General features: G+C 38.5%; 1 protein-coding gene across 3 annotated transcripts in view; it reads right to left on the reverse strand.

Annotated features, from left to right (window-relative positions):
* The window catches only part of LOC126334520 (cilia- and flagella-associated protein 52-like), a 242,473-nt gene that overhangs the window by 42,252 nt on the left and 178,010 nt on the right, over positions 1-22,211 (reverse strand). For all 3 annotated transcript variants that reach the window (XM_049996870.1, XM_049996872.1, XM_049996871.1), the window contains exon 10: positions 13,925-14,076. In XM_049996870.1, the coding sequence (XP_049852827.1) occupies positions 13,925-14,076 (152 nt within the window). The remainder of the gene's footprint in view (positions 1-13,924; positions 14,077-22,211) is intronic.

Genomic DNA, 22,211 nt, shown 5'->3' on the forward strand with positions numbered 1-22,211 from the left:
CAACATTCTCTTACATAAGGCTAATTTTTATGGCTTGCGAGGTAGCATTGGTAGATGGATAGAATCATATCTGCAAAACAGAAAACAGAAGGTGATAATTAATGGTGCCAATGATAGTCCCATTTCTTCAGATTGGGGCACATTAAAGTGTGGTGTGCCACAGGGGTCCATCCTAGGACCTTTGCTTTTCCTTATCTTCATCAATGATCTCCCACTTTGCACAGACACCGAGTGTAAATTTACTCTTTTTGCCGATGACACCACTATTCTGCTTGAAAGTCGAAATAACAGTGACCTAGAAAATAAATGTAATGCTGTACTCGTTGACATCCTACACTGGTTTAAGTGCAACGGACTAACTCTAAACATTCAGAAAACTCAGTATATGCAATTTCACACATCTCAACAAGAAAATGAAGTATGCCACTTAAACTGTGGTAACCAAAATATACTACACTGTGAATCATCTAAGTTCTTGGGCATTCTAATTGATGGCAAGCTGAACTGGTCTGAGCATATCTTAGACCTACATAGAAGGCTCAGTGTGGCAACTTATGCTCTGCGTGTAATCACCCCCATTGGTGATGAGGACGCTACTAAAGCTGCCTACTTTGGTTATTTTCATTCTATCATGTCGTATGGCATAATATTTTGGGGCAACAAGCCTTTAGCCAAAAAAATATTTACTGCACAGAAGAGAGCTGTTAGAATCATGAGTGGTGTTCATCCAAGATATTCTTGCAGAAGTCTGTTTCATAAGTTACAAATATTAACACTTACCTCTCAATTCATATTTTCTTTGATGATTTTTGTTTCTAACAACCTATCTCTTTTTAAAACTAATAGTGAATGTCATGATCATAATACTAGGTCTAAAAATGATCTACACAGGGATCTGAAACATTTAAGTCTTGTTCAGAAAGGTGTTCATTATTCAGCCACAAAAATTTTCAACTCCCTTCCATCAGGTATTAAAGATCACATTAATGTCTTACCTACTTTTAAATGTAAATTGAGAGAATACCTAATGGTAAATTCCTTCTATTCTCTTGATGAGTATCTACAGATAAAGCAATGATTTTTTATACTGATAAAAATTTGTTTGCTATAGATCACATTAACTGTTTAATTTGGAAAATGTACTATATTTCCTTTTTAGGTATTGTTTTATATTACTTGAGCTATACCTTTGATTTGATGTTAACCTACAAACTTATTCATAATCTTATGGTACATTTTTGTCATTTTATATATGTATATTATTTGTTTAATTTGGAAAATGTACTATATTTCCTTTTAAGGTATTGTTTTATATTACTTGAGCTATACCTTTGATTTGATTTTAACCTACAAACTTATTCATAATCTTATGGTACATTTTTGTCATTTTATATATGTGTATTATATCTGTTGTATGTAATCATGACTCATTCCACATCCTTGTGATTTATCACAATACGGATTAATGGAATACGAAATAAATAAATAAAAAAAAAATATTAATGTTTTTCCATTCTAGAATTCATTTTTGTCATATTGAGTTATTGTGTCAATTTCTCACAGGCACACACTTTTGAAAGACTGTTAAGATCATTTTAATTTCCAACATATAACAATCTCTGCATTTCCTGCATTAAAGGATTTGTCCGATGCTGTCTCCATTGTTTCATACTGTTAAGAACTGCAAGTGGTCCTTATGCACATGTTTGAGATAAAAAGTTGTATTAACCATATGTTATTCAAGATCACTGAAACTTCCTTTACTCAGTAAGTATGCAGCAGAAAAATAAGATAATTCATTTTTATATGCAAAAATCTGTTGTAAGTACATTGGGCTTCTGGGTGATACAAAAGGGGTGCATGTATTAATCCTTTTCTTGTCCTTTCATTTTTGGGTCAACTGATTTTTGCATTGTGAGCCTCAGTATCAAGAGTAAACTGAATCTTCGCTCTGGTAGAAATGTTCAACAGAATTCCTAGGATGGTTTCAAGTTGTTTTCAAGCCTCAGGTGCAGCACTTTCTAGATGTCACTGACACTAACATCTACATCACTAATTTTTGCAGTGACACAAGAAGTAAACTAGAGCAGTACTTGTACACGTCCCTTAGCAAAGGTGCATTTGGATTTATGCTTTTACTTTGCTACCCTCAGCTTCAGTTTCTGTCATACATGTGTGTTTACATGCTCTCTTTAATTCCAGAATTTTTTGAGTTTTGTGAGAGATCTTTCATAAGATACTGCTATGGCAGTCAATGCTTTTCATTTAGGGTCTTTCTACAGGGTGTACATAAAGTCTGTGAACACTTTCAATTATTTATTGCACAAGAACCAAACATTGTACAGATATCATACATATGTCATTTTGAAAAGAAACCCTGAAAGTTTTTTTCATGTATACTGCCACAGTGTAGTTTGGTAATTTGCTGGTACTCAGTGCTAGTTGCAAACATAGTGAGTTCAGGTGCAGAGCGAGCTTTCTGTGTGTTGGAGTTCAACAAAAACAAATGTGCTACAGCTGTTTAATGGATGTTTAGAACCAAGTATGGTAAGAAGCTACCAACAAGGAAGGCCATTTACCACTGGTACAACAAATTCATTATGACAAGTTGCTTGCACTTGGCAAAGAGAAGTGGATGTCCCAGTGTGAGTGAAGTGAATGTGGAGTGCATAGAGAGAAATTCATAAGAAGTCCAAAGAAATTGGTGCGTTTTGCATCCCTTGAACTTGAAATAGCTCCAAGGACAGTGTGGAAAGTCCTGTGACAGAATGTGTCTATGAAACCATTCAAATTGGAGCTAGTGCAGAAGCTCAATGATAATGACAAAGACAAACATTTTGAGTTTTGTTCACAGTTGCAACAACTGGATGAGGATGGGGATGTCATTGTTGATCATTTAATTTTTAGTGATGAAGCCACTTTTCACACTAATGGGAAAGTGAACAGGCATAACTGTCCGATCTGGGGTACAAAGCATCCACACGAATGCATTGAATTTGAGCATGATTCCCCAAAGGTAAATGTTTTTTGTGCCTTTTCACATCAAAAACTGTATGAGCCATTCTTCTTTGCCGAGAGCACTGTCACTGGATATTCCTACTTGGACATGTTGCAACAATGGCTGATACCTCAAATGCTATCGGACTCTCCATTCATCTTTCAGCAGGATGGGGCTCCACCATATTTTCATCATGAAGTTCGTGGGTACCTGAACACAGAGCTGCCGATTGATGGATTGGCTGTGCTACAGAATGGGACAGCTGTTTCATGAAATGGCCTCCCCGATCACCAGATGTCACTCCGTTGACTTTTTTCTGTGGGAACACATTAAAGATCTGATATTTGTACCACCTCTACCATGTGATGTAGCAGAGCTCCAGGAGAGAATACAGGAAGTGACTGCCACAGACAATGATGCCATTCTTGGATGGGTATGGCAAGAATTCGATTACCATATTGACATCTGTTGGATCACTCATGGTTCGCATATCAAATGTTTGTAAAAAAACTTTCACAGTTCCTCTTCAACATGCAATATATATGACATCTGTTTAGTTGTTGTACAACAAATAATTGAAAGTGTTACCAGACTTTATGCACACCCTGTATATGTACTCATGTAATTTATTTTACATCTACAGTTAAATATTTGTCTATTATTTAAATGTTCATGTATGGAATTTGTGGAATATGGAGAATTCCTACCATCTTGGCGTTTTCTACTAAGTTCTAATCTATCCAGTGCTTGAGCAATTATTCTCCTAAGTTTATACTTCTACAATGTCTTACTCAGAGCTAAATTTTTCAGTTTCCTCATTGACATACTTCGGTGCAGCTTCTTTATCTAGTCTACTGAAGATTTAAATATTTTGTCTTGTTTTAGTTGCCTTTTTTACTTTGATAATCATTATTGTTTTAACTATCTCATGGTTACTGATATAACTCTGTGTGAAAATTGTCAAAGACAGTAGATCTACTTGTCGCCATTAGATCTAATATATTTCCATCATGAATGGGCTTCAAACTATTGTTTAATGTAGTTTTCAAACAAGGCATTTAATATTGTATCACAATACATTTGCCACTTATAGAAGCATCCCTAGTGATTGCTGAGTGTTTAAAGGACTCCTAAAATAATGACAGTATGATTGTGAACAAAATATATTAACTAAAGTTTTTGTTTATATTTATGATTGGGTTGATTGGTTGTTAAAATGACCCAGTTTTAAGATATACCCAAATGTTCTCACAAGCAGCTTCAATTTTTGTCTCTACATATTTTAATTTTATGTCTACTGTGACAAAGACACCACCCTTGTTTCCTAATTAGCCAGTCCTTTTACCATATGCTTAGATCTACCCCATAAATCTCACATTTTAGGTTTTAGTCTGCTTGTACTGTCACCTCCACTGACTTTTTTGCAGTGCTTAAAACTCTGGATTTCACAATAATACTTCAGGGCCATGTACACCTATCACTCTCTGCGATGTACAGGAAAATGCCTAATTTTTTAAAAGAGAACTACATCTACACACCACACATGGTCAGAAAACTGATTAGGAATCTTTGATGTGTAGTGCACCTCTGACTTGTTTATCCTATGGTACAATTCTAGGAAATTAGAGATTGTTAAAAAACCTTTCAAGTCATTGGTTTACACCTTTTTCTCAACTGAAAACCAGAGGCTAAAAGCAATTCTAGGGACTGCACTATAGACTGTGAGCTCCACTGAAATTCCAAGGTTGGTCTCCTCAATATTCTCTGTGTCACTGGAATAATCCAAGTATGACCTCAGAGCCCAAATGACTGGCATTGTTCCACACTCAGCAGTTGGTAGCATACCAGTTCACTCAATGAGTTCCAAAAACAGCCCCTTCATTATGTTGAATGAGGCTCCAAGGCATATTCAATGAGTGCACTATTACACCATGTACATTCAAAATTCCAGTGATTAACAGACAATAGCTCATTTCTATATGCTTGTCCCTCACACAATAGGCTTCCAGTAGTCTTCACACCCTGTTTGGTATTGGGATTTTAGATTTGTCTTGAAGTCTGATGGTATCTCTGCCTATCTCAAACATCCTGCATACAAGACAGAATAGTTCTGTCATGGCTAGTTTTCCCAGTGCTCTTAATAATTCTGAGGAAATGTGATCTAGTCCAGGTGCCATATTTCAATTTCAGTCTTTCAGTCATTTGTTATATTCTTCTCAAAGTATCACATCACCCATCTCATCTTTACTGACTTCCTTTTCCCTTTCATTGTCTTCCAGTTTCTCTTGTGGGGACATTGAACCACCAGCTCTACCCTCCTAACAATATTGCTGTCCTACTGCAGCAAGACCATCTGCATCTTTGCCAGATCAGTTCTCTACAGAGAACTACGTACTCCAAGCTATACGCATTGCGTATAACCTGCGAGAATAAAAGTATTCATAGTAAGTGAAAGGAGTACAAGTGATTATTTATTGTCATAATTACCACACCTGCTACCCACTACCCACAATAGTGACCCCATTATTTTCTTTTTCGAACGCGCCATGAAATACTGAGTTACACTTGTGCTGGCATGTTGCCATTCCCTGTAGAATGCAAATTTCATGCTGCAAAGAATATGCCCAATGACGATGCTTCATTGGCTGGCATCACTATAGACAATTTATTTGTGCGTCTATATGATGTTCACGACAATACCCAGGTGAAATAACAAGTGCAACTATGGTTTTCCAATGATCAACAATGTTCCCATTGTTCAACACTAAACCAGTGCATTGTCACCTCTCTCCAAACAGAACACACTAAATTGTAAATCAAGTACAATGTTATCAGTGAAGGTGGTGAGACAAAGCCAGCTGTGCCCTTAATTAACTGTGCTCCATCAACAGTGACCATACAGGGTGAACAATGGCTGCCCTCCGCCATCCCCACCTCACACCTAATCAGTGCTACTACTGCACCAATCAGTGACAGTGTTACTGAACTACACCCCATGCATTTTCATTCTAATGACTCAGCATGTATCAACATTTCATGTGAATATACCAATTTATGGACACCTTCCAGAGTACTGCAATTGTTGACAAACAATCGCCACCATATACGATTGCATTCCACTGTGGGGAACTGATATTTGTGGGTTATTGCGGATAAATGCAACCTACAAATGACCTTCCTGTGCAAGAGCATGTTTTTCCATGCCCTACACCCAAACTTTACGTTCTACACGACACTGTATGCCACCCAGTTGATGTCACACTTGTTATGACAACACCATGAGCCTCATCACGTCAGCATAATGACATCATACCGACAACAGCCACGCCACACTCTGGGCCATGCCTGCCATGTGACGTCACTCAACAAGCAGACACACCATATCTAACTGCAACCGTGCAGAGTTTTCACATTTGCGGCGAGCCTGATTGCAACTGCGAACCACACACTGTGGGAACATAAGGAGTACCTACAACAGCTGCCATGTTGGGTAACATAAGACTGATGCACCATCGGCCATAATTGCCACCAACCTGGACCCGTCCACTGCACCACATTCCTTGGCACCCCAGTAAGACACCGTCCCCCATGTTGCCAATGCAACAGCCGCAACACCCGTGCCACATCCCGTGAGAATCAGACACGACACCCCCATTGCCAACAGACCTCCCACAACTACTGTGCCATGACGCCACCTGCCATCTCTACCGGTGCCACTAGACGGTGTTCATGAACCTATGCCATATACTTTGCATGATTATAACAACCTCATACTGGACCTAGTCCCTCGCGAACAGGCAGATTACCACCAGCTACACACTATGTTACATCTGCTGCCGCTACAGGTTGATTCTCCACAAGTATAGTGCGCACTCTGCGAGTACATGAAGTAGTTGGCTGAGATCGCAAATGACCATGACAAGTTTTTGGTACTTTTGAACCAACTACACTCCAACACTAATCTTATCAGTGTCCTCCTATTGCACACACCAACCACTGACAGATACGAGACAGCAAAGACGCTCATACTATAGCACCTGTCACATTCACCTGAACAACAACTCAACCAAGCCATCACTGGGCAACAATACCCCGTCAGCACTCTGGCACAGTTTATGACTTCGAATTGGCACAAACCTCTTACCAGAATGTGCTATATGGTATGTGCTCTTCAATCTGCCTGAAAACATACAGACGGCCATCCAAACGCATGAAGATGATGCTTGCCCTGGTGCAACATCACATCTTGAACAACACTCACATCAATTGCAGCAGCTACATCAGCAGTGGTTGCATCTACAGCCAACCCAGACCAGCCTGCACACCAGCAGTGCCCATGGAGACCACCGCACAATGCGCAATGCACAGCGCCTGACGAACCGACAGTCACCGAGCTCCTCTGACCACAGCCGAGCCCTTCCACACCACGCTTGCAGCAGCCTCGCAAGACTCCCTTGAAGCAAGGCACCAACAATCAGATACCATGATGGACCCAGGTGACGCTTATGTAGCGGAATGTAAACAACCACCTGCCACGTTCGCACCTGGCCATCGACCCACGCCTAACCATCACAAAAACTCACCCGGCCGGGATGCTGTGCCTACTCGGCTACATCACCCCTGCTGGTTTCACACAAGCTTTGGTGCTGATGCACGCTACTGTCGTCCACACTGCAGCTACCCAAACTAGTACAGCAGCCTGATGCATGCCCATCAGGTCACTCCCCTACTTCAAGCCACCTCAGTATCAAACATGATAACACTCATCAAATCTCACATCTACATTATAGTGGCACATGACTCTGCATCTATGACAACTATCTTGGAGCATACTTCCTAGTCGACACGTGTGCTGATGTTAGGACACTGATATCTCAGTTGGCACCTGGAAAACATACACCATCCGCTATACAGCTATGTGCTGCAAATGATTCAGTGATTCCCATGATAGGCACAGCCTCTATCACAGTTTAACTGGACAACCACAACCCTCACCCATGGACATTTTTCGTGGCTGACACCATAGAGCCAGTGGCGGGCACGGATTTTTTGAAGCATTATAATCTCCTGATGGGCCTGGGTAGGGCCTTACTACTTTAACATGACTGCCGCATGCTGATCAGTGGAATAAACAGTGACCATTTACCGACAGACAAGACTACGCTCCTTGCTCCTCCTACCTCTGAAACAGTACTGGATCTCAGGCTAGAGTGCCAGGCATTGATCGAAGAGCTTAAAACTATGACTACTGCATACACTGACCTCCCACGTCAATGCTGGCTCACGAGCAGCAAACAAACACCTCTGCAACCACTGCTCCAAGCTCATGGCACAACTGCTCATCACACAGCAACAGCTGTCATCCCACCAGCAACAATGGGAGCCACCCACCCAAGATGCCACAAGGTCTCCAGAACCACAGGTCAGTCCAGTGTCTCTTATTTCTGGTGACAACACTCCCATGAGTAGGTCAAGCGAAAACAACAATATTGCTCTCATGAGCATGTCAAATGCAAACAGTGATATTACCTGTGTGAGCAGATTGTGTGTCTCACATGCTATTCCACATCATGCCCATAAAAAGATTAACATCATACCTCAATGGTACTGTACACAGAATTAATACTACCTCTGGTCCACCAGTCCCATGTTAGCTCCACTGCCTCACGCCTCACAAACAAAACACAGCCAAGGCTGTAACCAAGGAACTGTTGTGCGAGGGCACCATAAGACAGTGCATAGGCCTCACCGATTACTATGAGAATGAAAAGGATAAATCGTGGCACCTGTGCTGGGACTACAGACATTTGAATGTGTGCACCATTATTGTTAGTTACCCCATGTTCAAAATTCAGGGCTTCTCTCAGGAACTGGCTAGTGCAACCATTTTTAGCAGGATCGACTGCCCCAAAGATGACAATAATTAAACTGTTTGTCCTATCTGAATTCCTCTTGAAGCCTTTCAGACTAAAGAATTCAGTGCAGACTTGGCAACGGTTCATTGATGGCTTTTTTTTTACTATGCTCTTTTGCCTCACTGGGAGAGGTGCTCTACAGGGAACTGATCACCCTACCAGCAGAGTTCATATCACAAACCACTGACCCCATGGACATCAACCTGCCAGATCTAGTAAAATTTGTCATGGACTGCATCTGCCATGTCCACATCCTACCACCATCCCACCATGCCAAACCAACCATCTTTGCGCACAACGAACTCCAGTCATGTACACATGTCATACTCAGCACTGACACCATCAAACCCGCCCTCCACCCTGCCTACAGTGGCCCGTACAAGGTGTTGACACGAGGGCCAAACACTATAGATATCTTGCAAGCTGGAAAAATTACAACAGTGTCATTGTACCACCTAAAACTGATGTGGTCTTTAGCAGACACACCCGGTGTTTACCCTCCACTGACCCCAGCTTCATGCCCCTCAAGCCAATTTACAGTCAGGCTAGATTTGCGAGGCTACCTCCCAGAAGACATTTCTGCAACGCTGCAGGACTCACTATTCATGGTTACGGCCAAATTTGACAATAGACAGTTGGGCTACAGCACAGTCTCAAACTCATTAGAGCATTCCATGCCCTTTCGACCTACAATCAACACAGCAGGTCTGAAATCCAATCTTTCTCACCAGTCACCTAAACCTCAACAGATACTACCACCGCCCCAATGGCACTGCCATCAACATCACGGGCCAGCCGCTCTTTATGGTCACCCAGGCACCTGGCGGATGATGATATGTCATCCCTTGCCATTTCCAGTGAACAACACATCACAACATACACCAGTCACCGTGCTCCGCACATGAGAAATCACAATCTTTGCCCGATCAGTTCTGTGTAGAACGCAGTTTAAGCTACATGCTGCAAGAATAAAAGGAGTACAAGTGTTTATTCATTGCTGTAATTACAGTAACATGCCCACTATCCACTACCTACACTCTCTTTTATACATTCCTTCCACATTTCAGCCTTTTTTTCATTCCTTAATATTGGTTTGTCATCAGAACTTTAGATGTTCTCTTTTCTCCTAAGGTTCATTTAATTTTTTTGTAAGTACCATCTATCTTTCCTATATTTCAATTAAAATAACTTTGTGACTTATGCTTCAGTGCATTCAATGGTAGGGGCTGTTTGCTGTTGCTCACTGTGCTGCCTGTTTTGCAGGCACAAGTAGCAATAATTTCTCATGCAACATTGGCACTAAGGTGTGGGATGGGGACAGGTGAGGCAGGTTGTATGGATACTTTTTTTCTGTGTGTGCAAGCGTAATTCACATATACGTATACAAAGATGCAAACAAGCTGGCAACTCTGCTCCTCATTGAAAACATCTGTCAGTCACAAAGTTATATTAACTGAAGTGTGTAGGCTTTAGGCAATAACTGTTTACAGCCTACCACAGTGGTGTAGGGGAAGTTGAGTGAGCAACTTGACATAGGAACACTTGTAGCCTATCAAGCTGAGAAATTATTTCAAAACGGCCTACAAAAACCATCTAAGCTACTGAGCATGCACGACAAATGAGATATGCAATATCCCTTCTCTCTCGTATGCCACTGTTTTAGTCAGCTATTTCACCAAAAATAGTAATTTAAACATTCCCACAAGGGTAATGAAAGAAAAAATTCTTTTGCATACATTGCACAAAATGTAAGTAAGTTTACAATTCAGTATAAACTTAAGCCTTATAAGCACAGTAGATTTTTAGTAAGATGGCAAACAAAATGATTTAACTGTTAATTTGTGCTGTTAAAATTCACTATATATTGAGGTAAAATTTACACACATCTTGATTTTAAATTTTTTAAGTCAATAACAAGGGGTTTTTAATATTAAAAGGTGATTTAGCCAAAATATCACATGGTGCACACACTCTGTAGACTGTGAGGTCAAATGTTATAAACAGTATTGTTTATATCCTGTATAATTATGAATGCTTTTAGAGCTTTGCATTTCTTCTCTAGCTATTTTGCACTGGCAGTCTCATTTTTTTCTCAGTGATTCAATTTTACCTGCTTCATTTTTTATATTTTCCCCTTTGGTCACTATACTCAATATCTTGTGTATTACCCAAGGAATTATAGTGGATTTTGTCTTTTTTACTAGCTTCTCCTCTGCTGCTTTCACTATTTGATTTCTCAAAGCTACCCATTCATATTTCATTGTATTTTTTCCCATGTTTTCGTTAGTCCATTGACCTCTTAGCCACAAACAATCCAGAGCTGATAGAGAGCATCATGACTGATACAGGGATTAGTGATCACAAGGTCGTTGTAGCTAGGCTCAATACCATTTCTTCCAAATCCATCAGAAACAAACGCAAAATAATTTTATTTAAAAAGCGGATAAAGTGTCACTAGAAGCCTTCCTAAAAGACAATTTCCATTCCTTCCGAACTGACTATGCGAATGTAGACGAGATGTGGCTCAAATTCAAAGATATAGTAGCAACAGCAATTGAGATATTTATACCTCATAAATTGGTAAGAGATGGAACGGATCCCCCGTGGTACACAAAAAAGGTCCGAACGCTGTTGCAGAGGCAACGGAAAAAGCATGCGAAGTTCAGAAGAATGCGAAATCCCGAAGATGGGCTAAAATTTACAGACGCGCGAAATTTGGCACGTACTTCGATGCGAGATACCTTTAATAGGTTCCACAACAAAACATTGTCTCGAAATTTGGTAGAAAATCCGAAGAAATTCTGGTCGTATGTAAAGTACACAAGCGGCAAGACGCAGTCAATACCTTCGCTGCGCAGTGCTGATGGTACTGTTATCAACGACTGTGCCGCTAAAGCGGAGTTATTGAACGCAGTTTTCTGAAATTCCTTCACCAGGGAAGACGAATGGAATATTCCAGAATTTGAAACACGAACATCTGCTAGCATGAGTTTCTTAGAAGTAGATACCTTAGGGGTTGCGAAGCAACTCAAATCGCTTGATACGGGCAAGTCTTCAGGTCCAGATTGTATACCGATTAGGTTCCTTTCAGATTACGCTGATACTATAGCTCCCTACTTAGCACTCATATACAACCGCTCACTCACCGATAGATCTGTACCTACAGATTGGAAAATTGCGCAGGTCGCACCAGTGTTCAAGAAGGGTAGTAGGAGTAATCCATTTAACTACAGACCTATATCATTGACGTCGGTTTGCAGTAGGGTTTTGGAGCATATACTGTATTCAAACATTATGAATCACCTTGAAGGGAACGATCTATTGACACGTAATCAGCATGGCTTCAGAAAACATCGCTCTTGTGCAACGCAGCTAGCTCTTTATTCGCATGAAGTAATGGCCACTATCGACAGGGAATCTCAAGTTGATTCCGTATTTCTAGATTTCCGGAAAGCTTTTGACACCGTTCCTCACAAGCGACTTCTAATCAAGCTGCGGAGCTATGGGGTATCATCTCAGTTGTGCGACTGTATTCGTGATTTCCTGTCAGGAAGCTCGCAGTTTGTAGTAATAGACGGCAAATCATCGAGTAAAACTGAAGTGATATCACGTGTTCCCCAGGGAAGCATCCTGGGACCTCTGCTGTTCCTGATCTATATAAATGACCTGGGTGACAATCTGAGCAGTTCTCTTAGATTGTTCGCAGATGATGCTGTAATTTACCGTCTAGTAAGGTCATCCGAAGACCAGTATCAGTTGCAAAGCGATTTAGAAAAGATTGCTGTATGGTGTGTCAGGTGGCAGTTGATGCTAAATAACGAAAAGTGTGAGATGATCCACATGAGTTCCAAAAGAAATCCGTTGGAATTCGATTACTCGATAAATAGTACAATTCTCAAGGCTGTCAATTCAACTAAGTACCTGGGTGTTAAAATTACGAACAACTTCAGTTGGAAGGACCACATAGATAATATTGTCGGGAAGGTGAGCCAAAGGTTGCGTTTCATTGGCAGGACACTTAGAAGATGCAACAAGTCCACTAAAGAGACAGCTTACACTACACTCGTTCGTCCTCTGTTAGAATATTGCTGCATGGTGTGGGATCGTTACCAGGTGGGATTGACGGAGGACATCGAAAGGGTGAAAAAAAGGGCAGCTCGTTTTGTATTATCACGTTATAGGGGAGAGAGTGTGGCAGATATGATACACGAGTTGGGATGGAAGTCATTACAGCATAGACATTTTTCGTCGCGGCGAGACCTTTTTACGAAATTTCAGTCACCAACTTTCTCTTCCGAATGCGAAAATATTTTGTTGAGCCCAACCTATATAGGTAGGAATGATCATCAAAATAAAATAAGAGAAATCAGAGCTCGAGCAGAAAGGTTTAGGTGTTCATTTTTCCCGCTCGCTGTTCGGGAGTGGAATAGTAGAGAGATAGTATGATTGTGGTTCGATGAACCCTCTGCCAAGCACTTAAATGTGAATTGCAGACTGGTCATGTAGATGTAGATGTGGATGTAGTCCTTGTCTAATGCTGTCTCTGAAGCTCTCAACACACTCTGGTTGTTTCAACTAATTTAGGTCACAATTACTCAATTCCTACCTTTTTATGCTAGCTTCAACTTCAGTCTTTATTTTATAACTGGTAAATTGTGTTATGCTCCTGGATATTGTTTTCAGTCAAAAGCCTACTTTCTAAATCTGTGTCTTACCTTTATGTAACCTACCCAAAGCCTTTTGATGTCTATTCTCTTCTAAATATACATCTTTATTTCACATTCTTTAAAGCAAATGTTTGCAATGTTTAAAATGTGCTCTGTGTAAAATTGTAATATGCTTGCCAGCTCTTTCAGCAGTCATCCAAATCCATCTTCTCCTACTAATTTTTCTTCTCTTTTTCTCTAACAGATTTCCAGTCTCTCATCACAATTAAAATTTACTCTCCTTTAATATGCTTAATAATTTCTTTCACCTCAACAAATCAATTACACAAAAACGAATTACGTACACAATGTCCCATATAATGCATGTTCCATCAGTGCAGGCACTTACAGCCTCTGTCCCAGAGTTTGATATACATATGGATGAAACGGCATCACTGTGTCCAGTCAAACTAGCAAGACTTTTCTGGTAGTTTGGTTTCATTTCCCATATACGTATCTAGAAACAAAATCACAATGTTAAATTTTCATCAGAAAGTTTTTAAAGTGCAGTAACATATACAAAAATAGCTTACTGCTTCATTTTTAATTTTTGTTTTGCATGACACTGGATCAAGTGCTTTAAAACTGAAATTACAGAAAAGGTATTAATTAATAATTAATAATTAAAGGGCTCCAGAAAGGTTCAAAATCATGAAATGTTCGATTTTTACTTTTTTGCATTTTAAAAATCTAAAGAATTCTTTCAACTGATATATAATTTATTCAGTTCAGAAGACTACAACTATTTTTAAAATATTTTTGAAATATGTTGTGCATGGGTGTGACCCACTGCGCACTGTTAAAACTGCTGTCAATTGTTGTTCTCATGAATCTATTTCAGTGATGTGAGAGAAAATGTTACAAAACATTCAATATATACTGTTCGATCGATTGTCACGTGTTTCATGTTTATTTACTCTTTTGTAATCCTGAAAATATTCATACTGAATTCTGCTCATTGAAATCTCTTGTTTTATTGAAGGACAATCATGGGTAAACATAAAGTGATTGGAAATCCCCTGAAGGCTTTTAAAGAAAGGAGAAATATTGGAAAATCAAAGGCAGGCATTATTGCCATATATAATAAAGATGATAACCAAGTGTATGGACCTAACCTTGCTGGTACACCTGCCCAGTGCAATGACACTGAGAAAGAAAGTACTTTGCAGAGGAAGCTTGGTTTGGTTAGCAAGCATCAATGTATTATGAGCGGATTGAATGTGAATGAAATATTTGATGTGTCAGTTCTCAAATGCATTTTTGGAAACTGCGTAAAATGTATTCCGTGTAGTGAAGTTGGCCTGGAACTCTCTATCAAAATTCACAAAGGACATGTCAATGAAATGGAACTGAAGTGTGGTAAGTGTTCATACATGACCACCTTTTGGAACAGTGTTGCAGTAACTCTAAATAAAGAAACTGGTAGCAAAATCTATGAACACAACATTAGATTTGTTTATGCCTTGAGTACAGTTGGTAAGGGTGTTACTGCAGGTGTAGTTTTCAGTGGCATGATGAATCTTCCAAATCCTCCAGCTAAGCTTATGATAAATAGGTTTATACAGTCTAAAGTAGATGTCTGTATATAATCTATGAAAATTGGTGTGGAAGAGGCAGTAATAGAAAACAGTGATAATAAGAGACCTGACTGTAGCATCTGAAGGTACCTGGCATAAACAGGGACACACATCTCTTCATTGTGTAGCATCTGCCACCAGCTTGTATACAGGTAAAGTCTTAGATGTAGCAGTAATATCTAAATATTATAGGTGTCAACAAAACAATAAAGGTACACATGATAATAATTGCACACCTAACTATAGTGGCAATAGTGGAGGAATGGAAGTGACTGTTGTTGCTATGGCATTCCAGTGTGCATTGTGAATTACGTTGGTGATGGTGATTCTTTAAGTTTCAAACATATTCAAGAACTGAAGCCCTATGGTGATGATGTTGTAGTGCAGAAAATTGAGTGTATTGTACACTTACAGAAACAAATGTGAAAACTTTATACAAAAAACAAAAAGTCAAGTGATCGTAAAGGGTTGGATGGGAAGGTAAGGTTAACTGGCAGTGTAATTTACAAAATACATAACTATTATGGAATGGCTATTAGGCAAAACATACAAAGACTTGATGAAATGAAGAGGGCTGTTTGAGCTATCTTTTTTTTCACACTTTTTCACTGATGAAGATCCCAATCATTAGTAGTGTCCCAAAGGAGGAAAAACGTTGGTATCAGTACAACAAGAGATTGCTAACTGCTGAAATGTACACTCATAGACATAGTCTGACTGATGCAGTAATGGAGGTGATAAAACATATTTTCAGAGACTTAGCAGCATCTGATCTGTGAAAAAAATTGTTCATGGAAAAACTCAAAACCCCAATGAAAGTATAAATAGTCTTATATGGTCAAGAATCCGCAATACTGTGTTTGTTAGAATAGAAACATTTCACTTTGGTGTGTATGATGCTGTTACTAATTTAAATGATGGCAACATTGGAAGGTGCAAAGTGTTTCGCAATATAGGAAAGAAGATAGGTTTCAACACGGTACGGATGATGCTTGCTTTAGGCCAGGAATGTCTTTGAACTGCTGACAGGGCTGTAAGTATCCTAGAAATACAAGACAGAGTAGACAGGAAAAGGAGAAAGAGGAAGCTGGAGGAGGAGTTTGCAGAAGATGAAGATAATCCATCATATGGACCTGAAATGCAGTAAAAACGTAATCCAAACTTTGTCACTCAATTCCCAAAAGTTTCACTTTTTCATACAAATTAGATGTTTCCTCAGGATCTACATAAACAATTTGCTTAAGATTTTCCGGAAATGTTACACAGTGACTTCCGTTAACTCAACACTGCCTTGTTCCAGAAACCTGTGTATTGTTGAATTTATTAACAAAAAATGGCACAAAAAGTATTGAATTTCATTTCAATAGAAAACATTGATCTCTAAGAAGAAATTCAAATTTTTAAAAATCCCTGTGGTAAGTTGTAGCCAATACTCCAACAAATAACCTGCAAAAATTTCAACTTCCTTCCTCAAATACTTCCTGAGAAAACAAGTAATTTATAAGCACTATTTTAACATTGGTAAGTTAGGGCTTTCCAGAAGCTGTTAAGTATTGTGTTAAACTTTTAAGATATTTGAGAATCAGAACCATTATTGACTTCATTATATTTCTTTTCTTAGCCTTTGAAATATAGCTGTATGTTATATATAAAATCTGATGCAATAAGTTCGCTAATGGACAGAATACAGTGCCACTGAAAACAATAAAAGGAACCAATTGTGGTGTCAAGAGCATATTTCCTGCATCAAAGTCCAATGAATGATTCTTTGCCCTTCAAAACAGTGCTACCTTACTTGTCAATATATAGTAGAGTATCCCATATTTCACTGCAAAGTTACTGTTTGAATACATAAGGACATAAACAGTGTGTATTTATTCTACTTTTTTTGAACTGTTGGCTATCAAACCAAATAACATCATCAGAGGAATTTTACTAATCACTCACAGATTAATAAGAGGCACCAATCTGGACCTACGCTGTCATACAAGAATTGTTTCAAACAAAGATACGCACAAGAGACAGGGTTAAGAACTAGACATATGCAACACAAAACAGAGGAACAGCTCAGAGGAGAAATTCAGGTATGGGTCTTATTTTAAGAAAGAAGAGCAAACATTTAAGGAATCTCAGACAAAATAGTATGGCTCATTCCAAAAATAAACAAAATGGACCCCATGGAAATCATGCAAGTGTATGAGCTAAAGTGCATGGATTCTGATGAGTGCATAGAAGGCCTTCGTAAAGAGTTACACTAATTTATGTATATGAGCTAATCCCACTACAATTTGCAGACCGAAGATTTTAACGCAAAATTAGGACCAAACATTTTGGGCTGGGAAACTTTGAATATTTTACCAGAAATGAAAGTAGTGACACCTTAGCAGAATTTCAGCACAATATGTTTGTCCTTAAAACATGTTTCAGGTTAAAACAAATAGAAGATGGGCATCTTAAGGAAAACTGGAAATAAAAATTAAATGTTTGCAAAAACTGTAAAATTATAGACACAGAATTGCTTGCCATACCTTACCTTATCTTACTGTTAATAGATACATATAAAAGTAGAAATAAATATAATACATTCTAGAACTGCTAGTTCCTTCTTCAGGGAGAAAATTGGGATATTTTGAAGGAGGGGCAAAGCACTAAGCTCTATGTTGAGAGAGACACATTTGTTGTAACAATGAGGGGAGAGCAAGTAGTTGATGCATATCAGATATCAGTTTTCACAAAAAAGTTGTAGAAGATGTTACACTCTTAAAAGTCTTAAATTGCTGTTTCTTTTGTTTTTGTTTTTTTATCTGTAGATCTCTTTTTACAAGGATAAAGGACATGTCAAAATAAAGTTTAGATCAATTTAAAACAAGCCAATTCGTATACACATATATTTACAGAATTCTAGTTAGAGACTATCATTAGATTTACTCCGGGTATACAATACTTTTCTTACAAATAACTTATTAAATAATGTGATGCCACACTCTTCACTCATATATCACTATCAGTCACTGCACACACTATACACACATCGTTTCATAATACTTCACACACACACACACACACACACACACACACACACACACACACACACACACACACACACATACTGGTAATCTCTGGGCCATTTTCTGTACTGCTACTTCTCATTTTGAAAACCTCAGTCAGCATCCCTCTGTAATGAGTGATATGTTGAGCTCAGAAAGAGGAAGAGGTGTTAGTATTGTGCTCTGCATAGCTTGATGGTAAGTATTTCTAGAAAGGAAAGAGGAAGGGAAAAAACAAAGTGAAGGTGTTATGTGGAATGTTGGATGTTTATTAATCATTGTTATTATTATTATTATTATTATTTATTTGTATAACATTTTTTTATCAAACTCCTACTCTGTTTTATCTAAGGAATCCTTCAATGTATAAAATGTATTGCAAAACAGGTACTTTTTAGCTGCCTTTTTAAATAAGTGTATTTTTGACATTTCTTTAATCTCTTTTGGTAATTTATTGTACAGTTTTAGTCCCTTGTAGAAAATGCTGTTTTGAGTTTTATGTTTATTTTTTCTTGGTAAATGTAGGGTGAGTCTATCTCTTGTTGCATGGTCATGGACAGAGCTGTTTGTGCAGTAATTACCAATGTTACTTTTGATGTGTACACCTGACTGGTAAATGTATTCACATGGAGCAGTTAAAATCTCCAGTGTTCTGAACAGATCTTTACAATGAGCTCAAATAGTATTTTTGGTTATTATTCTTATGCCTCTTTTATGGAGTTTGAAAATTGAGTTCATATTGTGTGCATTTGTTCCCCAAAAAAAGAATGCCATACCTCAGAATTGAGTGTACATATGAATAATATGTAACTAAAAGACACTGCATGTTACACACTGATGATAGGATTCTAAGGGCAAAACATGCGGATGACATTCTGTTTGCAAGTACCTTTGTGTGTTCACACCACTTCAACTGAGAAGCAATATTCATTCCTAGAAATTTTGCATTTGTTACACAGTTTATAGAGGTGCCATCTACATTTAATTTAACATGGTCATTTTTCCTCTTCAACCTAAAATCCGTGGCATTAGTTTTCTTTATGTTCAATGACACTTTATTGGTTATTGACCAATCATAAACTTCCTTGAAGGTTTCATTTGCTCTCTTAGCAAGAAGTTCTCTTGTTTTCTCAGTGACTATAATACTGCTGTCATCAGCAAAGAGAATTTTTTCACCGTGAGTAACACTACTGGGAAAGTCTTTGATGAATATCAGGAACAAAATTGGTCCTAATATGCTACCTTGTGGAACCCATATATTAATGTATTTTGATTCTGATAAGTGTTTTACTAAATGTTTAAATCTATTTGAAGTATGGTATGTGTTGTCTTTACTCTTTGTTCTCTATCTGTTAGGTATGATCGGAACCAGTCATTAGCTGCTGCTCTTATTCCTAATCCCTCTAATTTATTTAATAGAATCTTGTGGTCAGATGTATCAAACACCTTAGAAAAATCCAAAAAAAAATATGCTTGTGACACACTTACCTTTATCAAGAGCATCAAGTACAACTTTTGTGAATTCTACTACGGGTGACTCAATATTTTTGCCACTTTGGAAACCATACTGTGATTCGCTTAAAAGATTGTATTTATTCAGGTAATTCATTAATATGTCTTTCATAATTGCTTCTATTATTTTTTAGAATACCGACAGCAGGGAAATGGGCTGGTAATTTTCTATATCATCTGCATTACCTTTCTACAAGGTACAACTCTTGCCTGTTTTAACTGCTCTGGAAATGTTCCTGATGTGAAGGATTCATTTATTATATTTGTTAAGGGGCCTTGAATGATCCCTATGCATTGTTTCAGTACACACATTGGTACTTCATCTAAGCAAACTGACTTTTTATGTTTTAGTTTTTGAACAGTTTTATTGACTTCATTACCTGTGGTTGGAAGTAACATCACTGTATTTAGTGCAACATTATTTACAGGTGTTATATTTGTTTCGGGGAATACTTGAAAAATGCTCATTTACATAGATTGCTAAGTGTTGTGGATCATTTATTACCTTATCCCCTCCCTTAGTTGTATGTTATTCTGCGCATTTGTTTACATCTCCCCGTTTCTTTTTTTATTACATCCCAAACTGCTTTGCTTTTATTTTCTGCATTATATATTATTTTGTCATTGAATGACTTTTTTTGCAGAGGTCAGCACCTTATTATAGATCTTTTTGTATCTATCACAGAAATTTAAGAATTCCGGATCATTGTGAATCTTTTTCATGGAACTGAGGTGTTTAAGTGTTTGGGAGGACTTCATAATACCTGCTGTTATCCATCTGTCTTTGTGAGTCGTTGATACAGACATGCATACTTTTGGAAATGTCTTTTCAATGTTCAATTTAAACAATGTGGAGAATTTAGAGAATTTCATATTCACATTGGTTTCCTTATAGACTTCATCCCAGCTTTGTTTTTCTAGCTCTTTTGCAAAATCTTTTATTTTGATTTCTGATAGATGTTGTTTGTAGGCTTGTAGTTTAGGTAATGATTCAATGCCTGATTTTACTACTTTTATTTGACAGAGATGGTCTGATAGTCCGAGATCTTTCACAGCTATGTCCATTTTTCCCTGTCTATATTTGTGGCCAGGTGGTCAGTTACTGAGACTTTATCTAGAACTTCTGTTAATTTATTGAAAAAAGTGTCCACATTACCACTGGGAGAACTATACACACACAAAATGATTAATTTCTTGGTGATATCAAGCCCTGTTAATTCAATAGATGATATTTCAAAGTGTTTGTCTTCACTTACTGTACTCAGGTCATGTCTTGATTTGAACTGTGTTCCTTTTCTGATATAAATGCATGATCCTCCACCCCTTGAAGTAGTTCTGCAGTAAGAATTTGCCTTTGCATACAATGATAATACCACATGTTGGATTTCTGTGTCTCTACACCAGTGCTCAATAATACAAACTACTGTGCAGTTCAAAGACTGGAACTCAACTTCTAATAGTTGTATTTTATGTTTTATTGATTGCATGTTTTGATGGAGGATTGGTAAGTCTGTGAAATGCCCCATGTTACTCTTTCCAATGCTTTGTTTTTCATAGTGACATCTGGTATATGTGATATCTGAATAATTAAAACTGTCTTGTAAGTGATTGTTTGAGTATTTTTTAAACTGCTGGAAATACTCTTTAGGCAGGGGAACCTGTTGTCTGGATTTATCCTAAAAAAGACCTACTTTTGCTACCTATGACAACAGGTATTTGACCATATGTGGCCCGAGATCCACCCCCTATACTTTCATGAATCAGCTGTACCAATCTTCCCTTCCCAGCCCTGTTTAGGTGTAGGCCATGCCTAGTGAATCTGTTGATAGTCCCGACAGGCATTAGAGAAACATGAGCAAAGTTGGCCGTCCTCAGAGCCATCCCTACCCCCACTTTGATTCGCCTCTCAGCTCTATCAAGGTGTAGCCGATCATGACGCCGGAACAGCTCAACAAAGTGTACATTGGTGCGTTGAGTCAGGGAACCTATCTTGTCCAGGTCATGACTGATCTCATATGCCTCATCCCTGTTCAAACTGTTTCCTACCCCACCCACTATCACTGCATGGTTCTCTTTTGTAAACTCCTTACATAAAGACCCTACATCCTCTATGACATGACTTAGTCCTGCATTTGGCTTGAAGATACTGGTGGCCTGGTACACTGCCCCTAAACTTTCCTTGTAACTGAGGGCCTACACCTCGTCCATGGCTACTACCTGGCAGCAGCACTTTCTTCTTCCTAAGACTTTGTACATTCCTAGGCTTCTTGATCTCGGTTGAAGTGTTATGCACATTTCCTGTTCCTTGTTCTACCTGGGGCTCTTCGCCACTTAACTCTGGCAATGGTAGATACCTGTTTTTGATTTTGATGATAAAACTGTCACTTCGCATTCTCTTTCTTCCTATCCTCCTACCAGCTGCCAGTTCCCAACCACCCTCCTCCCCCTATCTCCCT

Source organism: Schistocerca gregaria, chromosome 2 (assembly GCF_023897955.1).
Source record: "Schistocerca gregaria isolate iqSchGreg1 chromosome 2, iqSchGreg1.2, whole genome shotgun sequence".
In the NCBI taxonomy this organism is placed as follows: domain Eukaryota; kingdom Metazoa; phylum Arthropoda; class Insecta; order Orthoptera; family Acrididae; genus Schistocerca; species Schistocerca gregaria.